General features: G+C 39.4%; 2 protein-coding genes across 2 annotated transcripts in view; both read left to right on the plus strand.

The window, feature by feature from the left end:
• Positions 1 to 630: 630 nt before the first annotated feature.
• Positions 631 to 2,842, plus strand: LOC311502632 (cilia- and flagella-associated protein 54-like). Its single transcript, XM_084564948.1, has 4 exons — positions 631 to 847; positions 1,214 to 1,319; positions 1,637 to 1,786; positions 2,355 to 2,842. Exons 1-4 carry the CDS (start codon positions 702 to 704, stop codon positions 2,388 to 2,390), a joined length of 438 nt encoding a protein of 145 aa, XP_084421074.1. The 5' UTR covers positions 631 to 701; the 3' UTR covers positions 2,391 to 2,842.
• Positions 2,843 to 3,215: 373 nt separating this feature from the next.
• Positions 3,216 to 24,757, plus strand: part of cfap54 (cilia and flagella associated 54) — a 30,349-nt gene continuing 8,807 nt past the window's right edge. Inside the window, exons 1-38 of the mRNA XM_084564950.1 lie at positions 3,216 to 3,339; positions 3,707 to 3,808; positions 4,064 to 4,256; positions 4,423 to 4,521; positions 4,616 to 4,728; positions 4,867 to 4,981; positions 5,374 to 5,459; positions 5,584 to 5,718; positions 5,831 to 5,948; positions 6,042 to 6,097; positions 6,214 to 6,342; positions 6,509 to 6,746; positions 6,890 to 7,023; positions 7,322 to 7,510; positions 7,625 to 7,717; positions 7,809 to 7,997; positions 8,081 to 8,199; positions 8,440 to 8,587; positions 9,497 to 9,652; positions 9,747 to 9,869; positions 10,574 to 10,696; positions 10,833 to 10,926; positions 11,246 to 11,335; positions 11,420 to 11,546; positions 11,696 to 11,798; positions 11,994 to 12,082; positions 12,185 to 12,382; positions 12,465 to 12,631; positions 12,719 to 12,870; positions 12,956 to 13,165; positions 13,367 to 13,566; positions 13,859 to 13,994; positions 17,412 to 17,538; positions 18,967 to 19,128; positions 19,212 to 19,421; positions 23,726 to 23,813; positions 23,976 to 24,146; positions 24,265 to 24,331. Of these exons, the coding sequence (XP_084421076.1) occupies positions 3,716 to 3,808; positions 4,064 to 4,256; positions 4,423 to 4,521; positions 4,616 to 4,728; positions 4,867 to 4,981; positions 5,374 to 5,459; positions 5,584 to 5,718; positions 5,831 to 5,948; positions 6,042 to 6,097; positions 6,214 to 6,342; positions 6,509 to 6,746; positions 6,890 to 7,023; positions 7,322 to 7,510; positions 7,625 to 7,717; positions 7,809 to 7,997; positions 8,081 to 8,199; positions 8,440 to 8,587; positions 9,497 to 9,652; positions 9,747 to 9,869; positions 10,574 to 10,696; positions 10,833 to 10,926; positions 11,246 to 11,335; positions 11,420 to 11,546; positions 11,696 to 11,798; positions 11,994 to 12,082; positions 12,185 to 12,382; positions 12,465 to 12,631; positions 12,719 to 12,870; positions 12,956 to 13,165; positions 13,367 to 13,566; positions 13,859 to 13,994; positions 17,412 to 17,538; positions 18,967 to 19,128; positions 19,212 to 19,421; positions 23,726 to 23,813; positions 23,976 to 24,146; positions 24,265 to 24,331 (5,040 nt within the window). The 5' untranslated portion in view covers positions 3,216 to 3,339; positions 3,707 to 3,715. The remainder of the gene's footprint in view (positions 3,340 to 3,706; positions 3,809 to 4,063; positions 4,257 to 4,422; positions 4,522 to 4,615; positions 4,729 to 4,866; positions 4,982 to 5,373; positions 5,460 to 5,583; positions 5,719 to 5,830; positions 5,949 to 6,041; positions 6,098 to 6,213; positions 6,343 to 6,508; positions 6,747 to 6,889; positions 7,024 to 7,321; positions 7,511 to 7,624; positions 7,718 to 7,808; positions 7,998 to 8,080; positions 8,200 to 8,439; positions 8,588 to 9,496; positions 9,653 to 9,746; positions 9,870 to 10,573; positions 10,697 to 10,832; positions 10,927 to 11,245; positions 11,336 to 11,419; positions 11,547 to 11,695; positions 11,799 to 11,993; positions 12,083 to 12,184; positions 12,383 to 12,464; positions 12,632 to 12,718; positions 12,871 to 12,955; positions 13,166 to 13,366; positions 13,567 to 13,858; positions 13,995 to 17,411; positions 17,539 to 18,966; positions 19,129 to 19,211; positions 19,422 to 23,725; positions 23,814 to 23,975; positions 24,147 to 24,264; positions 24,332 to 24,757) is intronic.

The following is a 24,757-nucleotide window of genomic DNA, read 5'->3' on the forward strand; positions in this document are numbered from 1 at the left end:
ATTAGCCCCGCGCAGCAGCAGTCAGAGCAGAGAGGGAGACAAACGCCACTCCGCGTCCAGACTGCAAATGAATGGCGCATGCGCAAAGCATGAGCCCTCGTTTACAGAGCGGGATGTAAATGTTTCTTCACCGTCACACTAAAATAAATAATAAAATAATAATCCATTTAGATTGTTATTTTTGTCAAGTTAAAACCGTTTATACAATTAATGTTAAAAAATAGTTATGGCAAAAAATTCTCATGTTTTACTGTGACTTGTTGTAGGCTCCTAAGTGTTGCATAAGGTTAGAAACTAAACCAAACTTAAGAAAATTAAAAAAAAAAAAAAAAAAAGTAACTCTGCCAGAGTGTCTCTTTTGAGTCACTTGGCCAATACCAAGCCCGGATAAAGGAGTAGCGTTAATAATACAGGACAAAATTCATTTTGTGTGGCAAAGCCACACAAAGAGAGGTGATGGCCTATTTAAATGGCAAAATAAAAAAACAAAAAGACAACCAAGAACCTACAGAAGAATGTTGCATTATGCAAATTAGCCGATGGCGTAATTTAGCGACTTTTAGGACAGCCAATAGCTACTTTCTTTACTGAGGAGTTGGCGACACTGCCATGGTGACAAAAGTCGCTCTGAGCAGTGCGTCGTTGTTAAGAGCAAACAGAAATGCGTTAGTTGGTAAACATTACGTTCACCTGCCATAAAAATGGATTTACCGGCTTCATATTACGGAAAACTAGATAAAAGAAACACAGTTATCGTAGATTTTAAACGAGACATTAACTCGTTTTTAACACTGATGAAACAAGTCGCTTCGTCGTCCAGCCAAGACAATAGCTCCTATGCTAAAGGGTAAGGCATCAAAAGCAAGTTAAGTACATAAAATTTACTGTTCAGTCATTTTTTACAGGAACGTGGGAGAGAAAAAGTAATATATTTTCTTAATATTTAACAACATTGTTGGGCATTTAGAAATACAGAATAATACATGGTTATTTTTTGCCTGCAGGCTTGTAGCTAAGGATATTGTTGCGGGCCATTATAACGTTAGCTGGTGCTAATGCAAACTTGTCGACCTTGGGGCCCTGCATATTTCTATCCCCACCTTTAAAAACACAACAGATCACATAAATTGAATTCACTGCTGTCACTTTGTTTACATTATTAGTTTTATTAGTTTTTAAATGACCCTGTTTTTATTCGATTTTCATTTTGAAGGATCAAAATCCTCGTGGAAATATGGAAAAAGTACAAACACCGACTGCCTTCCACATTATACGAAGAGCACATGTTACAGATTGCTGATTTCCTCTTTGGAATAAAGGTAACTGGTCATAGTCCAAATGGTGCCTGCTAATATCTGGTTTCCATAGCTCCAGCTGATTTCCAACTGTTTTAATCAAATGTTAATTTAATCTTGGCTTCAAAGTCTTATCAGTCAAAGATGTGTGAGAAACACTGAGATCAAAGGAAGGCAATCAGTGTTGGGTTGATGTGCATAGTATGCTTACTTGGATGGGAGTGTTGATCTTATGATTTCATGGTTTCAAAAACAATTTCCAGCATTTAGACAAGATGTCTTTTGAACAACAGTGTCACAGTTACTATTTCATCTTTCTTCACTCTGCCCTTTCTTTCTAGTTGTACCGGCTGGCTCTGTGGCAGGGCTACAGTCTACACCTGCTGCAGTTCAGCCCAGTGAAAATAACTGATATCACAGATGTGGACCACCTAATGGCCTGTTTCTTTCCTGAAGGTTTTGATTCAGACAAAGAGACCTTTGCCATGAAGGTACACTGTACTATGTGAACCTGTGTGCTGGTCACCAACTGTTTTAACTTTTTAACTTTTGTTATTAAGAGGTTTTGTCATGTGGATAAATGTCATAGACATTCTGAGGTGTTTGCACCAAAATACTGTCACAGTATGACTTACATTGTCATATACAGTATATACGTACAGTGTGTGTGTGTGTGTGTGTGTGTGTGTGTGTGTGTGTGTGCGCGTGCGTGCACAGATCCATGCAATGCAAGGCTGTGTCCTGTGTATATTTGAGCAGGAAAAAAAGCACAGCGTTCTCACCCAGAAAGGACTCTGTAAACTGCTGCATGTGCTAAACTTCATTAGAATCATGATGCAGGCTTTTCAGCGACATGAACTCCTCTACCTGCAAATATATAATGGTATAACAATACAACTTGTACAACTTTAGCACAATTTTGTTTATATATGTATATAAAAATTGACAATGCATCCACCATTTAAACTTCAGTGACCAATTTTAAAATTTTGTTGTGTTTGATATTATGTTCCATAACTAGCCTCCTACGTTATCTCTTTTTCTTTTTTTACCCTCCAGGTTCATTACACATTTACACCATCTGCCGTTACTTGATGACTATGAAATGCAGTGCACAGGTACTTTGAGATAGGTGGTATGGAACAGTTTGGAACTCACAATAGTTGGTGACGTTGTGCTGTGTGAAAAAGATCTGCAAAACCATAATTATTTTAATTCTAGCTTTTACAAGTGACTGTAATTTATATACTCTCTTTATATACTCTCCTGCACATTGAATTATATGCAACTCCTAAAACTGAGTGGTTGTCTTAGTTAATCAACAAAATGGATACTGTATAATGCACATATACTGTACATTAATTGTCTCTGTCACTCTTAATATCTTGTGCCACGATTTATGATCCTATTCAGGCACTGGAATACCTTCTGTGGGCAAGCATCAGTTTAGAGTTGTCCATCCCTCTGATGACAGCTAAGTATCTGCCATTGCTCCTCACAATCTTCTGTGCTGTCTGCTACTGTTACTATGACAACCGAGCTGAAGTGCAGGCAGAGGTGAATCATCAATCATCAAAATAGGATATTTAGAGGCTTTTCAAATCAGCTTCTAAATAGTTATAAGTTATAGATTCTGTCACCTGATCTGTCTCCAGTTTTCTGTTGGACAGTTTACCGTTAATCTGGTTTAAAGAAGATTACGTAGGACTTTTTAGAAAATTATTGTTTGATATTTATCTATCTGCTTTACCAGCTTGTTACAGTCCCAAATATAGTTAAAAGAAAATGCTGGTGGCATGTTTATTGTGCATGGGTTTAATGTAAGCTTTTTGTACGAAATTTAATCCACATAAAAAAGGTTACTATTTTAGGTACTCTAAAAGTCAGAATCCCCTGTTTGGCTTTGTCTGCCTGTCTCAAATTCTTTCAGGAATTTGCTAGGAGAGCCCTTGGAAAAATCCATGAGCTAGCGAAGCTCGAGGAGCAAAGTGATGTTGCTGCCACCAGAGAGACTCAGAGAGCTTACAAAGAAGCCTCTATCAAGGCATGAAACTTCTATTATACCTGTAACATGGTTGCTGTGATAAAATAAGAGTAAAGATCATTAAAAGCCTTTATGTGTTTCACAGTCAAAAGAATCTTGCTCACCTATGTATCTAATCAGTTAAACTACTACAATTAAAGTGCACTCTCCAAGCACAAAAGGTCAGGTTTCTCCACCTTCTAATGGAATAGTGGCTCTGCATTAATATTTCTCAAAGGAAACGTCTACAGCCGTTTTAATAATGGACATTATTGTGGACACTTCGGAAGATTTATGGATTTTCTTGTTACTTTTCCATGCCTTTACAGTGTATTGTCTTTACAGTTTAGCATATTAAAGGATTCAGAGCTGCTTTTTTTTTTTTCAGCTGGGTGCAATGATTTTCAAGCGGGCGGTGTTTGAGGCCAGAAGGAGACCCAAACTCATGTTCCGTATAAAAACCAAAAGCAAGCTGAAGGACATACCCAGTGTAATAACATCTACTTTACTGTCTTATCATATTTAGTGATGTACTTCATCCTTAAATGTACTGTCACTTAATGGACATAGTAACCAGACATTACTAACCCCTGTTGAATTGTTAAATTGCAGATGTATTGTGTTTAATTGTTAAAGGATTTTGTAAATATTGATCTTGGCAAGTTGTTTGATGGTCAAAGAATTCTGCGAGTTACGTGTTTTTTGTAACATTGTATGTCTGTCTGTCTGTCTGTATGCACCTTAGGTGCCATGGCCTCGTACCCCAACAGAGCGCATGCTCGTAGGCCTGTTTGACTGCAATGCAGGACAGTTCTTAGGCATTTTGGAAGCTATTTGGGACAGCACCACACGCCCACTACAGATGAGGATGCCAGATGATCCAGAGCTAGTGGAGGTTTTCCTCGAACTCCTTTCTGCTGGCATCACTATATTATCTGGTTTGTTAAACTAACACATAACAGAAATATCTGCAGTGATTACATTACGTACACAAATTAGGAGTAATCATATAAGTGATTGAAGTCCATTACAATGCTTAAAATGTAATAAGGTGTTGCAGGTCAGGAAGTAGAGAGGGAGTAATGTATGTTCATTTGTGTAAAGGAGTCACAAGCACTGAAGAGAAAAAGTGTGAGGACAGGCCATGTCTGTCTCCTATTGTACTGACACCAACATCAACTCTACTAGATTTAGCCATTGCAGGTGGGTCACTGTTTTCTTTGTCCTTTCTTCACGCATTAATCAACAGACATGTACACAGGACTTGTACAGATAATGTGATATGTCATGTTTCTAGGAGAAAACAAAATACCCATCATGTCTGCAGTGAGGTTCATCAAGCTCTTGTTTCAGTATAAACAGCTTGATACGTTTGGTGAATTTGCCAGGGAGATGCTGCAGGTTCTGGCTGTGAGTAGCACACAAGCTACTATAATTTCATGATACAAAAAATGGGAACTGAATAAAAACAGTTTTGCATACTTGTTTTCATTTTGTGTTTCTGAAAGATTTTGAGTGTGAGAGTGAATTTGTGGTTCTCTGTGACAGGGTGTGGAAGGTCTGATTTTCAGAAAGGCTGAGCGGGAGCTTGCTTTACTTTACAAATATAAAATTTTGCTGTCATCTCAGAGGAGCGTTCCTCTAGAGGACAACATTAACGGTGGTAAGAATGACCTCCAAATCTTTGTATGGATAAACCGATTATTTGAAAGTTGTTGACAAATGATTGTTGGCCTTGTATTGCTGTAGACAAACCTTTATTGATCCTTAAATCCTTAAATTAATCCTTAAAAGTTCTCCTGGATTCTTAAATATGTTTTTTAAATCAATTTATAAATACAATTGGTTATTAGTTGGTTGTATTTCCAAGCTAATGTTAGATTTATAAGTACAATTATTTCGCTGCTTGTCGAAATTAAACTCTTTTTAAATTAAACTATCTTTTTTTCCCTCATATTATAAACATGTGCAGTTATTTATGTGCTCAGTGTTGGACACTACTTACTTGCTTCTCAAGGAATATTATGGTTATAGTATTTTTTATGTTTCCAACAGACAGACACAAGTCTTCATTCTCCATAAGTGATGAGCTCACTGCTCTGGTAGACAACCTGTACAAGTCTGTTTGTGGTTGTACCTATGTAAGTATGTTATATGTGTTGGATCTAGGTTCACATTTAAGTTAAATGGAGGGTATGGAGAGGGACTTTTAGAGTGCATACTGTATCTATTAACTATATGTGCTGCATGTGTGTGTTTGTATAGGAGATGCAGCCAGATGGGGACCTAGTTGTAGATATTGTGTTATTTCTGTGGGGTAAGCTGAAGGTTGTGCTGCATAGGGATCAGCTGCAAACACACGTTACACATGACCCACGGAAGGTAGATAATCATGATACGGTATGTATTAAAAATGAGGAAATACATAAATATGTAAAACTTTATTAATATTAGTTGAATATTTTTCAGTCCAGTTAATTGTGTTTCGTTCTTTTTGTGAACATATGTGCAGTGGGTGTGGTGCCTGTCTATACTGTGTGAGGTGGCCTCGGCTTGTGACCTAGCAAATGTTGACTGTATAACAACGGCCGAAATGTTCCTTACATTGGGGATAGTGCTAGAGAGCACAGGTGGACCTTTTTGCCATTTGGCCTGCTTCCGTTTATAGGACAACTGTTTCTAAACTGTGGATGTAAACATATTATTCTCATGTCTTATGTCAGCAGTTCCTGAAGGAGACCAGGCTGATGTGAAACTAAGCTCTTTCTCTCTTCTTAAGGTACTGTATATGAATGGAATAATTGTCTAAAAGTGTCAAATGATATTTCTGTATATTTTAGACTAAGTATACTGTGTACATTATTTAGCCTCAGGTTTGTTTGTGTGCACTTACAGAGTTCAAGTACTGAGCTACTTCAGAAGGTGTGTGAGGTGGTCAGCAGGGGTCAGGAAGCTTTGGCAAAGGGTATAGCTACACTGCTGCCCCAAGATTGCTCAGCTTTCACTAACTCCGCTTTTATACAGGTAGGCAGTCAACATGTACAACTCTCATTTAAAAGACATTGGTAAAACTTGAATCTGATATTTTTTGATGCTGTACAGTTTTGAGCAAGGTGTTGCCTTGAGTCAGGATCTCCGGGAATCTCAGATGGGATCTAAAAAATAACTAGATATTCTCTTGTTCTGATAGAAATTGAGTCCCCTCCATCTATTGGCTCCGTCTACATGTCCTTCAGCATCAGTAGAACGAAATGAAGAAGATGAAAGTGTGAAGGAAAAAGAAGAACTGGGGGGTGAGGCAGATTTAGATTCTGGCAGCAGTCAACACACTCAGTCTACGCGTATGTTTCTGCTGGCCAAAGACCTTCATCAAGAACTGGAGATCATCCACCACAGGGCATCACTCCAGCTACTGCAGATAAATGCAGGTACGATTCATTACCAGTCAGAATATTTGACATCAAAAAGTGGTGAAAACAATTCATAATATGTCTGTCAATATTACAAATCTAATGGTAGACACAAACAGTGGACCTAAAGATGGTCATTATTCCTTTCTTTTTGTGTCTAGTTTCAGAGTCTGAACTGTTGAATCGGATCAAAAAGAACAGGATGTCCAAAGCGCTTTTTCTGATCCAAAAGGCCTTGCTAGTATACAACAACATGGAACCAAATGACAGCAGCCAAGCCGAAAGTCTGCTAGAGGTTATACAACCACATTTGTTCCTTTTACATACACATAAATGTGTATATAATTAAATAAAGACATTAAATATTTGGTATTTTTTCTTTAAAAACTAAATTATTTATCGGTTATTAAAATACTGACTAATCACTGGCTGACTAATCAATTAATCGTCAAATGGCTCCAGCTCTAATTAACAGGAATAAAAAATGTATTGCTGCTGCAGGCACCTCTTGTGGAAACATTTTTTACTGGTGATTGAAGTGAGTTTTTGTGTGTGAAGATAATTCAACTGGCTTCTTCATGTGTTCTTGATAGGAGGCCTCTAACCTGATTGAAAAAGCAGGGATTGAAGAGAGAAATATGTATATGTCCACCACTCCTAGGATCATGGAAATTAAAGGAATGAAGGAGGGCGAAGTAAACCCTCCACCTTCCCCGATCCTACTCTCATATAAAGACCACTCCTTCACTTTTGCCACAGCACCTTACAACCTGGAGGGACAGGTGAGATTTGCTTTTAATTGCGTCATTCATTTACTAATCTAACAAACAGCAGCAAATAATCCACACAGCTTCAATACTTTTCAGCTTATTTTTTGTATTTTTTCTTCTTTCTAGGTGTGTTGGTACCAGCTTTGTGGTCGAGAAGCTAAGGGCATAAACCAGAAAGCCCGCCTTGGAGACTGCAGCCTGCCAGGAACTGGAGATATGGTACAATTTCTTTCACAGAAGCTCAGCTCTCCTGGGGCACAATTTAATCATCATGTTTTTCTGTGCATATAATACTGGGCCTTCTTTCTAGGTGCCAGCAGTATCTGGTGAGTGTGTGCTGAGGGTAAAGGGCCTGGAGCCCAACTTGAAGTATGTGTTTGCTGTAGCAGCCTACAACAGCCAGGGAAAGCTATTAGGCAACACTATAGGAGGGTCCACATATCCACTGCTGACATGCATGCCTGTACCACTGCTCTCAACATGGGCTTACTTGGCTCAGGTACACTGCACACTGCTCCAAATTAGTACCTTGTAGCTGAACAAACCCTATGCATAAGGAACCTTTGATGGCTTTTTTCTTAGGTGGCTTTTCAAACGGAACAGTATGCTATAGCCAAGAGAGTCTGCAGGAAACTATGGAGCCACTACACCTATCCCGACTGCGAGTTCCGCAGCACACAAGATAGACTTGCTACCACAGGGTGAGGAGGGAAACACACACTCCACACAGTTTAATTCAAGGAATTTGTCTTCTCTTGTATTTGCTCATATTCTCTATTCTAATCCCATTCACCATGCTAAAGACTGCATAAAGTGCAAGATAGACTTGCTACCACAGGGTGAGGAGGGAAACACACACTCCACACAGTTTAATTCAAGGAATTTGTCTTCTCTTGTATTTACTCATATTCTCTATTCTAATCCCATTCACCATGCTAAAGACTGCATAAAGAAACCCTGCAATACTCCTCTCCTTACCTATGCCACTTGTTCCACACTTCCATCTTCATCGAGACAGAGATCAACATTCAGCAGAGATCGCTTTATTTTGACTCATTCTCTGAAAATGGACCATTTATCTGGGAACAGGTAAAAAACTGGGCTAAAGACAAGTGCATATGTATGTACAGTAAGGATTTATTTTCTTATCTGAATGACTACTGTTTATTTGGGTAGTGGGAATATTTAATTCAATTCAGTTTTATTTATATAGCTTCAATAACAATACAAATTGTCTCAAGACGCTTTACAAAACCTGGCCTGAAACCTCCAGAGCAAGCATGAAGGCAACGGTGGCAAGGAAAAACTGCTTTTTAACAGGAAGAAACCTTGATCAGAACCCTGCTAATATGGAGGGACCCATTTGCCTAAGGTCGGCCAGGTAGAGACAGAAAAACAGAGAGAAGAGAGCAGTGGGAGTTCCGAGATAAACATACATCTGTCATAGATACACACATCTGACTAAAGCGTACATGTAGAATCTAATGGTGATACAAATACAACATACTGCTGATTACGTTACAGAACAGTTTGATAATGAATATAAATAAAGCTGTTAGTGACAGCAGTTGTTCTATCACAGGCCAGTTAGCTGCTAAAATGATTGAATATAAGCAGTATCATAGGCAGGTTAGAGAATTGTTCATTCAGATAGGAGTGGGTAACTGCAGGCCATGAAGACTCGACAGGTTGATGAGACCACGACAACAGACGTATGGAGCTCCACAGGTCAGAAACACACAACTCCAGGCCAGAGACACTCACAAGAAGATGGAGGAGGAGTGTAGGGAGGAGGGGAGAGGGACATGCAGCAGTTAACATGCTATACAGTAGTACCACGGAATTGCGTGGCTAGTAATAGAGAACAAATTAGACAAGAAATTAGAGGACGGTTGCAACATTGCAGGAGGAAAGTCTATGTCAGTTCCTGCTTGTATTGACATTAATAAAGGCCATATCACACACATAAATAAATCATATGTTCTCGTGTGCATGCAGGAAGCCAGACTGGCAGAATGCGAGCGAATGCTGGTGGCCATGGACTTTGCAATGTGTTTGAATGATGGCAGCGTTGCTGTGCAATCTGTTGTTAGCTGCTATAACCTCTTGGCACCTCTAATCTTCTATCAGATCCCCTGCGAACCTGTGGTACAAGTATGCAAAAACCTCATCTATACAAATCTTCACACTGTAACATATTTGATGTTATACGTAATTCACAATTGTGTGTCTGTGTGCAAATTTTCAGGTACTAAAAATATGCTTGATAGTTTTGGAGGAAAATTCAACTCTTCTCAAACAGAAATGGACTGAAAGCATTGCAGACTCATTAATCCACATGGAAGCATGCATCACCTACTACCTCTCAAAGGTGTGTGTGTTTATGTGCAGTTTATACTATTTTTGCATTAATTAGCATCAACTCTTAAATTGTTTTAATGTGAAGACATAAATCAACTTCAGAGAAGCATAGCAAAGGCAACTTTTTTGAAGCATTACACTTAAAAAACACATGCTACTTTTTTCTAACTTTCCAAACTTTCCTCACATCTTAAATGGTATTTAAAAAATGGTATTTAGCTGTTCATTACTTTCAAGGGAAGGTCTGTGGGATTTGGTACTAAAATGAAATGGAGAATGCTTCTAGGTTAGATATCTCCTTGTTATATTCAAGTTATCATGAAATAATGAGAGCATTATGTATTAGTTCATAAAGAAATATCAATATAAGTCAATATTCACTTAGTAACTTAATTAATGCGTATGCTGCCAATTGGTTGCTTGTTTTATTTACTGCTAAATACCAGCACATTTTTAGGAAAGTTTCACAGAAATCTGAAAATACAAGACCTAACACAATTAACATGAAACTCATCCTGTACTAAGTCACTGTGTGCTTTCAGTACATTTTAATACCAGGTTTTACAGGACATGTCACAGTATGCATACATGTGGTGACTGTGATATACAGTTTATATACTCAGCAGATTCATCAATTCACAGTGTCACAATTCCAAATGACCACACAGATGCTTTGTACAAAATTATTTCTGACTCCTCATTTCCTCCCAACAGGCATTACATGTGCTACAGAAGCATCAGATGGCTGCTTCAGTGATGGACTGTGGTCACAGGCTACTCCAGGAGGTCTCTGAAGCCCAGCGGCAAATCAGTAGACTCTCTAACCAAACTAAGCATGTAAGAAACTGAAGTGTTTATTTAATTCATTATTTATCCTCACCATTAGATTCAATTAACAAGTATATACACACACAAGTATATAACTTGCCCCTACAGTATCATGGTGCTTTTCTGTGTGTGTGTGTGTGTGTAGTGTAAAATAGTGAAGACAGACCCACTGCTGAAGGCACTGTATAGGACAAACAAGAAAAGAACCATATCTGAAGCACCCATCACCACAGACAATGGTAATACAACACCACACACTGGTCTCATTACATTTATTATTATTTTTTTATTTAAATGCTCAGTTGTATATATTGAAAGAAGTTTATTTTTTTGTAATTACAGCCTTAGTTCTTAAAAACATGACACCCAAAATAAAGCTAACAGTAAAGAATGAAATTCACTTCTGTTCATGAATATTTCACATGTGTGCAATGCTTTTTTAGTCCGTTGGCATCTAACACATCTCTTTAGTCAAATGTTTCATTATAGTTTTGTTTTGAGTCCTCAGGTGTTTTTTCCTAAGCTTTGTACTGAACACATTTGTCTTTATTTCTGCAGAGATTTCACAGCCATTGACTGGCAGTGAGGATCCTAACATACTGTTTGATTTGATCTCCAGCAGCACATTAAAGGACGCCTACCAATGTGGCAAGTGGTATATCCTTGCTGACTCCTTTTAATGCATCATCAGTTTTCTTCAATAATGCTTTTAATGTGTGTTTTTTTTGATAGTGATGAAGTTCAGATGCAAGCCGTTTTTTATTGAATTTGCGGCTCTTCTACTCCAGAGGACCATGGAAGAAGGACACCCAGAACTTGTCATAAACTGGGGGCAAAGCATGTTTCAGTTTTTTTCCAGGTGTGACAACACATCTTTTCAGATCAACCCTGCTATTGTCGAAATGTCACACAATTTATCACTATCTATTTCTTTATGGACGCAGCTGTTTTTTTCTGTACTAACACAGACTGTATATGACAGTATGTGAATTGTCCTGTCTATTTCAGGCGTGATGCAGTGATGGGACAATCTGCAAAATATGTCGAGGGGAATAACCATTGTAAAAGAAAAAGCAGTGTTCAGGCTCTGAAAGGAAATGAAACCCCCCAGGTGAAAATATTGTGCACACATACATGTAATTACACACTTTATTGAAGTGCAATACTAAAAATGGCTGCATGTTTCCAGTCCTCAAATTGACCATTCTAATTTTGAAAAAATTTAATGTATAGCTTTTTGCTAAGTACATTATTACTTTATGTGTTGCTATATGTTAATATTAAATGTGCATATAAATACCAACAGAAAAAGAACACACATTCACAAGATGAAGCAAGAAAGAAACTAAAGCAGAAATTGTCACACAGTATCCTCCAGAGAGGCCAAACGACCAGGTACAGTGTACTATATCTGTGTATGTGTTTGTTGTGGATACCTGCGTTGGTATAATTGCACTGTATGTGTGCGTTGGCTTGAACTTCTTTGTGTATGTGTAGGGAGATGCAGATTGTGGAGAACCTGCTAAACACAATATCATCTGTGGTGCAATGCTACAAGAAACGGCGTCAGCTGAGGAACATGTCCCATGAGGAGAGACCGTGGAGATCTCACCTCAACTACATCATGGCCCAGGCACATTTAGCACTGTTTCATCAGGGCCTGGACCAGCTACACGGAGAAGCCCTCCGGCAAAGGTTCATGTTGTCATGTTATTCTATGTGACAGTTACTTGGTAAATACGCTTGGTAATATGATAATATATTATGCTTTGCTCAGGTATAGCCAGTGTAATGCCTTGTGTTTCTCTCTGGCCTACTCTGGTGTCCTGGTTTGGAGGTACCCACAGCAACAGCAGCTGTCTAAATATGAAGTTGCGTTAGAGTGGGATTCCTCTTTTAGGGTTCATGTGATGGCTGCACACAAAGACAAGAACCAAACGAAAGGTGAGAAAAGTGGCACACTGAAAAGAAAAGAAAAAACTATGACCTAGTTTGTCTTTCTTCACTAGTTTCAACCTTTTCTTCCAGCAGTACAAATTGATGATTCTGCCATAGAGGAGAATTTTGATAAGGGAGAGGACTCCTCTCAAACTATGGAACAGCAAATGGAGACACAAAGAGGCAGCGCTGCCTTGTTACTGTATTCACTCAACAAATCAACTTTATATCTTCGCAGAGCCATGGTATATATTATGTGGGGTATTCATTTTACTTTATATTTTATATTATTTTATATTGTACTTTATTGTATGTATTCATTTTTTCCAGGTGTTGGCCCATCGTGGCAGCCACTGGACCACTCTGCAGTATTTGTGTCAGACTATGTGGGACCAGACCTGCAGAATCACTCTCCTAGTACAGAGATCTGCTCAAATTGAAACTACTTCTGCTATCACAGCAGGCCAGCTGCACACCATCTTCACTCCGTTACTGCTACTGGCTACTGACCTAATCATGGATATGTTAAACAAACTTGGGGTCCGCATCATAAACTGCTTTTTATATTCTTAAGAAATTGTAAAAACAAAACCTCAAAATTTCAAAGTGTGTCGTGATGTATAGGCTTTCATGATTACTATGGTCACCACAATCTTATCATCTGAAAACAAATTTACAGCAACACAGTGAAGATGTCAAAATACTGGTTGTAACTTTCATTTTTGTCTTTGTGCTCACTAGCTGTGGAGTTTGTATGACAACGACTTGACTGAGGAGGAACTAGAATCCAGGCTTCACTTCTCAGCCCCACTGGATGACAGCACCCACGTGGACCTGCGCTGGATCCGCACTTTGGTGTTGCACACTCTGGAGTGCCTTCACGACAGTGGCAAATGGGAAAACCTGGCCCACTTGGCCATTCTTTTCAACACATATACTCGGTGAGTAAGTACAGAAACATTTCAAACAGACAGGGTGGAGTGAAGATGAGCACTAAGATCTTATGACCAAAGGGAATTTGAGGCAGACTTCATAATTTGCAAAGAGGAAACACAAAGGTCAGTAAAGGAAGTCAAAAAAACTCAAAATAGTGTAATATACAGAACTCATTAAAATATTGTATGATTATTGTGGATATTACACACAAAAGCACATATCTTTTATGGTTTAGGTATGCAGTTCTGGACATGTTTTCTATTGTTTGTACATTTTTCTGTCTGTATATTATTCTAGGGAACGTTACGCCCTGATAGTAACTCCTCTACTAGTCCACGCCCAAAGGAGGTTGCTTGAAAGGATTAGTTCTTTTGGAGGACCTGCCGTCCCACAACCTCACCATGTCAAGACGCAAAAGACCACTGGCCAAGAGGTAGCATACCCTCTCACATAAATGTCATTAGACCAGGGGATCCCAATACGTCGAACGTGATTGACCGGTGGATCGCGAAGATAGAGCGTGTATATTGCAAAACTTTATGACAAACTTTCATCTTATTTTATTTTATTTTTTGTTTTTAGCAACATGCAACATGCCATGCCAACATGCTATTATTCTAAAGGTTCTGTGCAACTAATTTTCTTCTTAGACATATATATACAGTCATGGACGAAAGTATTGGCACCCCTGGAACTTTTCCAGAAAATGCACCATTTCTCCCAGAAAAAGTGTTGAAATTACAAATGTTTTGGTATACACGTTTATTTCCTTTAAGTGCATTGGGACAACACAAAAAAGCAGAAGAAAAAAGCCAAATTTGACATAATTTTACACAAAACTCAAAAATTGACTGGACAAAATCATTGGCACCCTATTAAAACTGTGGGTAAATAATTTCATTTCAAGCATGTGATCCTCATTTAAACTCACCTGTGGCAAGTAACAGGTGCTGGCAATATAGAAATCAAAACTGAAGCCAGTTGGAATGTATAAAAGTTGACTCAACCTTTGTGTTGTTTGCCTGTGTATGCCACACCAAGCATGGAGAAGAGAAAGAAGAGGCGAGAATTGTCTGAGGACTTAAGAAGCAAAATTGTGGAAAAATATCAACAATCTCAAGGTTACAAGTCAATCTCCAGAGATCTTAAAGTTCCTTTGTCAACTGTGCACAATATAATCAAGAAGTTTTTAACCCATGGAACTGTGGCAAATCTCCCTGGACGTGGACGAAAGAGAAAAATTGATGCAAGAATGCAACGCAGGATTGTTCGAATGGTGGATAAACAACCTCAGTCAACTTCCACACAAATTCAGGCTGTCTTGCAGACTCAGGGTGCAACGGTGTCAGCTCGAACAATACGTCGTCATCTGAATGAGATGAAGCGCTATGGCAGGAGACCGAGGAGAACCCCACTTCTGACACAGAGGCATAAAAAAGCAAGACTGCAGTTTGCAAGAACATACCTGAGTAAGCCTCAATCCTTCTGGGACAATGTTTTGTGGACAGATGAGACTAAGGTAGAGCTTTTTAGCAAAGCACGTCATTCTACTGTTTACAGAAAACCGAATGAGGCCTACAAAGAAAAGAACACGGTACCTACAGTCAAATACGGTGGGGGTTCAAAGATGTTTTGGGGTTGTTTTGCTGCCTCTGGGACTGGGTGCATTGATTGTGTGCAAGGAATCATGAAATCTGGAGACTATCAAAACATTCTGGCCCGTAATGTAGGGCCTAGTGTCAGAAAGCTGGGTCTGCATCAGAGGTCATGGGTGTTCCAGCAGGACAATGATCCAAAACACACCTCACAAAGCACCCAGAAATGGTTGGAGACAAAGCGCTGGAGAATTCTGAGTCCGGATCTAAATCCCATGGAACACCTATGGAAAGATCTAAAAATTGCTGTTGCGAGAAGGCACCCTTCAAATCTGAGAGACCTGGAACAGTTTGCAAAAGAAGAGTGGTCCAAAATTCCAGTTGAGAGGTGTAAGAAACTTGTTGATGGTTATAGGAAGCGATTGGTTTCAGTTATTTTGTCCAAAGGGTGTGCAACCAAATATTAAGTTGAGGGTGCCAATGATTTTGTCCAGTCAATTTTTGAGTTTTGCGTAAAATTATGTCAAATTTGGCTTTTTTCTTCTGCTTTTTTGTGTTGTCCCAATGCACTTAAAGGAAATAAACGTGTATACCAAAACATTTGTAATTTCAACACTTTTCCTGGGAGAAATGGTGCATTTTCTGGAAAAGTTCCAGGGGTGCCAATACTTTCGTCCATGACTGTATATATATATATATATATATATACACACAGTTGAAACCAGATTTATATACACTGTGTTAAAAGACACATAAACATTTTTTCCTCACTGTCTGAAGTTAAATCAGACTAAACCTCTCCTGTTCTAGGTCAGTTCAGATTACCAAAATGATTTCTATTTGCTAAATGCCACAATAATGAGAGAGAGAATTTGTTAGAGAATTTTTTATTACTTTCTTCAAAGTCAGAAGTTTACATACATTTCCTTAGTATTTGGTAGCATTGCCTTTAAACTGTATGACTTGGGTCAAATGTTTTGGGTATCCTTCCACAAGCTTCTCGCAATTGTCTGCTGGAATTCTGGTCCACTCCTCCTGACAGAACTTGTGTTCTAACTGAGTGGGGGTTGTAGGCCACCTCGCTCTCTGGGACATAGAACCCGTCTCCTTCCTGAGCAGTATGATGGCTGGACATTCCCATGGTGTCCATACTTGCGTATAATTGTTTGAACAGATGAACGTGGCACCTTCAAGCATCTGGAAATTGTACCCAAGGATGAACCAGTCTTGTGGAGCTCCACAATTCTCTTCCTGATATCTTGGCTTATTTCTTTTGATTTTCCCATGATGTCAAACAAGGAAGCAGTGTGTTTGAGGTGTATCTTTAAAATACATCCACAGGTGTGCCTCCAATTAACTCAAATGTTGTCTGTTAACCTATCAGAAGCTTCAAAAGCCATGACATCATCATCAGGGCTTTCCTTCATTGTTTAAAGACATAGTAATCTTTGTGTATGTAAACTTCTGACTTTGAAGAAAGTAATAAAACAATCTCTAAGAAATTCTCTCTCTCATTATTGTGGCATTTAGCAAATAGAAATAATTTTAGTAATCCTAACTGACCTAAAACAGGAGAGGTTTAGTCTGATTTAACTTCAGACAGTGAGGAAAAAGGTTATGTGTCTTTTAACACAGTGTATGTAAACATCTGGTTTCAACTGTATGTGTGTGTGTAGAGAGAGAGAGAGAGAGAGAGAGAGAGAGAGAGAGAGAGAGAGCTTATATGTAGGTAGATCACTTTGACTTGATCATTGTAAAAGTAGCCCGCAAGCCAAAAACAGTGTGGTCACCCCTGCATTCGACATTCTATGATGATACTGAAGGTATATCCCTTTCCCCCAGGCTTTTGGAGGTTGGGGTGGGGGGTTGGGGTTAGATGGGGACTGTAAATGCGTGATCATAGAGAGAAATGTAAATAACATAATAAGATTGGGCCCCCCTATTATAATGGTGGGGGAAACACTGTAGAAGAAAAACTAAATTCCTTTCCATGCATTGCTGTTTTGTCCATTTTGCTTTTCTTTCTTCATGATACCAGATCTGCCAGATAATGTTATCTTATTCTGCCAAAACAGTAAAAAGAAAAAGATAATTAGATAGAAAGTGATAATTACTAAATATTGTAATGTCTTTAAATTAAGCAGAAACAAAGAATCTCTGTCAAAGTAAAAAGAACTATTTTTATTTGTACAATTTTACCTTTTGTATATTATTGTTTATTATGTGTATGTGCTGCTTTCTTTTCTACATTTCAGGTAACCTACAAAAGTTATGCAGGCTCCCAGCTGCTCAGTGTGTGGACTGCTCAGCAAGCACAACAACCTATTCACAAGAAAACGGCACTCACAAACTCCATTCATCAAGAAGCAGTTGAACTGAAAGGTTTGAGCAGGGAAAATAAAAATAAAAAAGGGTACAATAATAATAATCAAGTAGAAATACATGTCACGAGACAAAAGTCCATGGCAAGCAGTGACTGGAATCACAATATGTACACTGATACAGGACACCCAGGTGGTGTTGGAGTCAGCACAAGATCCCTGTCGGTCATCATGTGAGTCCAGAAGTAATCCCAAGTTCCATGTTCCCTTTTAATCTATATAGCATAGACTCATAAGATGCTGTTTCTACCATTGCATTAACCCCATCTTTGAGACTTCAGACAGCTTCTGTCGGTTTTCCAATATTTCTTGGTTCAGTGCTTAGTCCTACAATAATATCAGAAAACTTACTTTTTGGGACATATGGCATTTGAGTTTTATCACCCAAAAGACACAAATCTGGGGTCAGAGGAATCATGGCCAGCTGCTCAGGACTCTGGCAGCTTCACCCCAGAAGATGCAACTAGAGGACATTCCCAGTAACAATGAAGGAAAATTCCCACCTCTGTTTTACACTTCCAGCAGAAGTTGTCCATCATCAGTTTCATTCTATGAAGTCTTGACGGGGTGTGGCAATACCAATGTTTAGGCTGATTCATTTGTAAAACTGGGAAGTCGTGTGATAAAATGCAGTTCTCTGCCAGTTCCTCCAACTTGAACTTGATGGTTACGCAGCTTCTCATTTGGAAGTATTTTCAAAGGTTATCCTTGCACTGCCAAAGGACATGAATCTTCTGTCTTTATACAGGTCTGCTTTTGTATGTATGATGCTAGAGTACTGCCCCTTCAGTATACAGGTGTTTTCCCAATACAATAATGTGGCAGTTGTACGGAATATGGTGACATCTTCACCAAGACCTCTCTTGAGTAACAAGAATAGGATTTATTGTGTTGGCTCTCTGAGTTAACCATTTTTTTGGATTAAACAGTGCTCATTGGTTATTCTCAATATTTACGCAGTCTACTTCATTTTCCTCCTGTTGCCAATATTTAGCAAATTTGGCAAGTTCAAATGAGACAATATAGTCACAGGTATGGGAGTCTCAATCCACCTTTGTCTTTGGGGGCATATAGTTTACTTTATTTAATCCTGGCACTCTTCCCTCTCCATAAAAACAGTTTGAGTATATTATCGTATCTTTTGAAAATAGTAGGTGATATTGTGTGGCAACATCATAGCCACATAGTTAAATTGGGGGGATAAAAAAATATTTGATTCATGTAAACATTTTTTGTATTTACTACTAAATGGTGATGGCTGTCCCACAAAAATTATTCAAACATTACAAAATTATTGGAAATGGTAGATAGAATAGACATGGCAAGATACTAAGGTTTGAATAAATAGTACAAATATAAAGTAAGTGTAGATAGGTTGCATGTATAGTGCATGTATAATGTCTTCATGCATATTTGTTTTGTGTCTAAGGTGCAGAGATGCAGCGCTCCATGTCCCTTGTATGCGTTCCTCTGGATGTGGAAGACACACTCAGATGCCATCGTCAAGCTCTTGAGAAAAGACTACATTGCCTTCAGGTCTTCGAACACAGTCGCTCACTACTCGTGCTGCTTCTGGCATACACACAACCCTGTGAGTTCAGTGCTGATTGAATAACACACACATTCACACAGCAACTGTTTAAAACTGTTTGCACTGCTTGCATTCTTCGTAAGGTTTTGTGACACAGCTCCAGTACAGTCAGAGCAAAGGTCGCAGCCATTCAGAAAGCCTGGTGGATTTCCATCCGCTTGTTATACCCCCTCCAAACCTCCAACCATCTGACCTGAAAGAAGAGGACTACAGTACTCCTAATGCTATCTATGGCCTTCCTGTTAGCCCAGAAAACATCCCCAGAGTTGTTGCTGCATATTCCACCACCATAAGTAAGAACACAAAATAAACACTTTTATAGCACACAGAGGGCAAGTACTGAAAAATTGTTGATTGGTGGGAAACTGTTCTTCAGAGTGAATTACAACAATTCATTAATACACAGGATAAGATGTTACAATCCCTTGTGCCAAGATCCCAAGTAAAACAAATTTAGAAGCCCAGTCCAACTGAAATCCGACCAGCAGGCTGCCAGTCAGCTGGCCAGCTACCACTGGAGTTTTCCTCACCACACCTTTCACCGATGTTTCGTTAAGTTAGGCCCACAGCAACTCAAGGCTTAGCAGTGAATTCCAGCATCCTGGAGTCACCCCCTCCGTGCTCCCACTGCGCAACCCCATTTTCCTACCATTCAGTGACTTTCATCAACCCAGAAATTAACCTTTGCCTTGTTATGCAGCAATCAGAACAAACAATCACACTTAATTGAACAATTAGAGTCTGTAGCAATGTGCTTGCTGTACTGGCTCTTTTGGGTTCCACTTTCTCCCTGTTTTAACCATGCGCTGTACTCCTAACCACTGGATCCCTCGACTGAGAGTCATTTCCAGTCTAACCTTAGCACACTTAAACTCCTCTGTTAGACTAGACACTAGGAGCTCCAATATGTCTTTCCCATACAAGGCTGTGCCGCTTAAGCAGTGTGGGACACCGACACTCTATGCTTGAAATGCCTTGAATCATTTGCTGCCTCAACTCTTCAAACTTGTCTTTATCACTGACCTCTCGAGTTTATCACCCCTAAACATCTCAGAGATTCATTATCTAATCACCTGGTTTCTTTGGATGGCATTACCTTGGCCTCCAGTACTACTGTGAAAAACCTAGGTGTTATATTCGACAAGGATATGTCCTTTAAATAAAGCAAATAATCAGGACTGCCTTCTTTCACATGCGTAATATTGTCAAAATTAGTAACATCCTGTCTCTGAGTGATGCTGAAAAACTAGTTCGTGCATTTAAGTCTTCCAGGCGGGATTACTGTAATTCATTGCTCTCTGGCTGTCCAAATAGCTCTTTACACAGCCTCCAACTGATTCAAAATGCAGTGGCAAGAGCATTGACAGAAATTTGAAAGAGAGATCATATTACTACAGTTTTAGCTTCTCTTCATTGGCTCCCTTTAAAATCCAGAATAGAATTTAAAATCCTCCTCCTTACATACAAGGCCCTTAAAGGCCTAGTTCCATCATATCTCAGAGACCTCATTGTAACATCATCCTAATAGATCACTTTGATCTCAGAGTGCAGGCCTACTTGTGGTTCTTAGAATTTCAAAAAGTAGAATGGGAGGTAGAGCTTTCAGCTATCAAGCTCCCCTCCTGTGGAACCAGCTCCCAGTTTGGGTTCATGAGGCAGACACCCTCTCTATTTTCAAGGTCAGGCTTAAGACTTTCCTTTTTGATCAAGCTTATAGTTAGGGCTGGACTGAACCATCTCTTAGTTATGCTGCAAAAGTACGATGCACTGAACACATGTACTCTTCTCTCTTCTCTCTCACATTCTCCACTTTCTTTTCTCTGGCACCAGGCTCTTGTCCTCTAACTTCTTATCTACTACTAATCATGCAATTCTGTAGTATTACTGTATAGCAGGTTAACTGCTGTGTGTCCCTCTCTCCCCTTGACGCTATATTCATATTGACGTTTTATAAATAAAATTAAATTGAAAAAAATTGAACTGAGACTTGCATCATACCATCTCCCCAAACTCTTCACTGGCTTCTTCTGGCACTGTGGGCACCACCTCATCATTTATAGTGAGCCTCTTATCTACTACCTTTCCTTTAACCATTGAAATACTCCTAGTTTTACTTTCATCCTACCCCACTGCAGGTTGCTGTTTAACTTATCCATCAATCCGCTAGTATATGGAGAGGTTGATGTCGTAATCGTCATGTTGTCCATGTAGGCCCTAACTGGGGCTTACATGGACAATAGCTTTTCTCCACCTACCACCCATTTTGAAGCCCTAATAATGACCTCCATTGATATTGTAAATGATAGTGGAGAGATTGTACACCCTGCCATAATGCATACATCCAGCTGCTGCTATGCTGTACTACCTGGGACTCTAAAGAAGTCGGAGGCTTCCCATAGCAGACTATGTGATACTGACCCAAAACCATTAGCCAGGTCTTGGAATACAACATGCAGGTCTCTCCTCTCTTGCTTTGCTATCTGAACTTGGTGCCAAATCATGCTGGTGTGCTCTAAGCTCTAAGCTGCTAGAATGATTTTACACTCAATGATTTTGTCACACATTGAATATGCATTGAATTGAATATGTATTACATGTTGGTCTCAGGCAGGTGTAAATACAGTCAGGTCCATAAATATTGGGACATCGACACAATTCTAATCTTTTTGGCTCTTCTAATCTTTTTCTAATCTTTTTGACTTGGCCATTGCATAACATTCCACTTCTTTGCCTTAAAAAACTCTTTGGTTGCTTTTGCAGTATGCTTCGGGTGAAGTGCCGTCCAATGAGTTCTGAAGCATTTGGCTGAATATGATCAGATAATATTGCCCGAAACACTTCAGAATTCATCCTGCTGCTTTTGTCAGCAGTCACATCATCAATAAATACAAGGGAACCAGTTCCATTGGCAGCCATACATGCCCATGCCATGACACTACCACCACCATACTTCACTGATGAGGTGATATGCTTTGGATCATGAGCAGTTCCTTTCCTTCTCCATACTCTTCTCTTCCCATCACTCTGGTACAAGTTGATCTTCATCTCATCTGTCCATAGGATGTTGTTCCAGAGCTGTGAAGGCTTTTTTAGATGTTGTTTGGCAAACTGTAATCTTGCCTTCCTGTTTTTGAGGCTCACCAATGGTTTACATCTTGTGATGAAGATATTCACTCTGGTGAATTCTTCTCTTGATTGTTGACTTTGACACACATACACCTACCTCCTGGAGAGTGTTCTTGATCTCGCCAACTGTTGTGAAGGGTGTTTTCTTCACCAGTGAAAGAATTCTTCGGTCATCCACCACAGTTGCTATCAGTGGTCTTCCAGGTCTTTTGGTGTTGCTGAGCTCACCGGTGCGTTCTTTCTTTTTAAGAATGTTCCAAACAGTTGATTTGGCCACACCTAATGTTTTTGCTATCTCTCTGATGGGTTCGTTTTGATTTTTCAGCCTAATGATGGCTTGCTTCACTGATAGTGACAGCTCTTTGGATCTCATATTGAGCGTTGACAGCAACAGATTCCAAATGCAAATAGCACACTTGAAATGAACTCTAGACCTTTTATCTGCTCCTTGTAAATGGGATAATGAGGGAATAACACACTCCTGGCCATGGAACAGCTGAGCAGCCAATTGTCCCATTACTTTTGGTCCCTTAAAAAGTGGGAGGCACATATACAAACTGTTGTAATTCCTACACCGTTCACCTGATTTGGATTTAAATACCCTCAAATTAAAGCTGAAAGTCTGCAGTTAAAGCACATTTTGTGTGTTTCATTTCAAATCCGCTGTGGTGGTGTATAGAGCCAAAAAGATTAGAATTGTGTCGATGTCCCAATATTTATGGACCTGACTGTACATGCCAAATTATAAAATCACTCTATAAAAAATCATTAAAGATCTTTGATAGAAAACCAATGTCATTTAACGTTTGTAACATCTTAAAAAAGCACAACTTACTGAGCCTCGAGAATTAAAAAAATCTTAAATCTGCTTGTTTAATGTACAAGGTACATCAAACAAGCAACATGGACTTGCCCCACCTCCCACGTCTGACTTTCTTAAAAAAAAAAGGGCTCACATCGGTCTCAGGACCAGGGCCTCCTCTAGATGGGACTGTGAGGTCCCACACAGAAAAACATCCTTTGGACAAAATGCTCTTTCTGTGAAGACCAGTAAGATCTCTTCCGCTCTCCATACAAACCTTCAAAACTCACCTCAAACAGTGTTTGAAAGCAAACCAGTCTTGTAACCATTGACTTTTATTTTCTTAGTAATGTTCTGTCTTGTGATGTGCTGTTATTGTGATCTATTGTCCTGTCCTATGTCTTATCATGTTTTTGTGTTACCTACATAGGGACTGCGGATGCAAATTAGCATTGTTGCTATAATTCAGCATATTTACGTCTATTGCTGTCTGAATAGATGTTCATTAATGTGCACTGTCCCTGTCAAATAAATAAATAAATTAATAAAAGCATCCGGAGAAGCCAGGTATTCCGGCCTTTTGCACTGATGTATCAATTGGTCTGTTTTCTTCCAAGTAACTGGACAGCCTTTTACTGACCTTCCAATCTTTGTTCAACTTTTCTTCAGAGTATCTCCGGGCTAACAGTCATGACTCCCTTAGAGTTTTGGCTCTGCATGAAATGGGAAACTTACAGTTCTACAATGGAAACACACGGTTAGTTCATTTGTTTTATACTAGTGTGCGGACATATATTTGAGTAAACCTACAGCATTAATTTTATGCATTTAGCTGGAGTCACAAAACAAATGTTCAGCTTGTCATGATTTTCCTTTTGTTTTTATATTCATTTCACTCCTGCTTGTGTTTTATCTCCAGGGCAGCACACTCATCCTGGAAAAGAGCTGTGGATTGTGCCTTACAGACCTCAGAGGTTCTAGAGAAATGGGATGCCATGACCTTTAAGAGTAGTTCCCTGCAGCAAACACTAAAACAGGCTGGTACTTGGGGCTGTCTACAGGCTGCTGTCATCACTTCAAAGATAGCACAGTAGGCTTCAATTAGGTTTATTAATGATTTGATTTTATTTGATTTGCTTTGTGTGTATGTTGCAAGTATTGTGTATTCAAAACCTACCTGGTCCTTACAGATGTTTTTTGATCTCTAGGTATATCTTAACTTTTGATATCAGCAAACGGACCAAGTGCTGCCTCCTATCTGCTCACTTATTTAAGGTAATAATTCTAGGGGATGCTAACCTTATCACATATGCTGATCAGGCATAACATTATGACCACCTGCCTAATATTGTGTAGGTGTCCCTTGTGCCTCCAAAACAGTTCTGACTCATCAGTGAATGGACATGGGCCTTCTGAGGGTGTCCTGTGGTGTCTGGCAACACAGTGTTGTTAGTGGGGGGCCTTTGGGTCCTATGGGTTGAGGGGAGGGGCCTCTGTGGATCATCCCAGAGATACTTGATCTGTTTGGGATCTAGGGAATTTGGAGGCCAAATCAACATCATGTGATGTTCTACGTGTTTTTTGAGTTGTTCCTAAAGTGTTTTTGTGTGTGCCTGTGTCAGGCTGCATCCTGGGGATGGCTGCTACCATCAAGGAGTGTCATTGCTATGGGGTGGGGTTGCCTGGTCTGGCCTAGGTGGG

The sequence above is a fragment of the Chelon labrosus genome (assembly GCF_963514085.1).
Source record: "Chelon labrosus genome assembly, chromosome: 17".
NCBI lineage: Eukaryota > Metazoa > Chordata > Actinopteri > Mugiliformes > Mugilidae > Chelon > Chelon labrosus.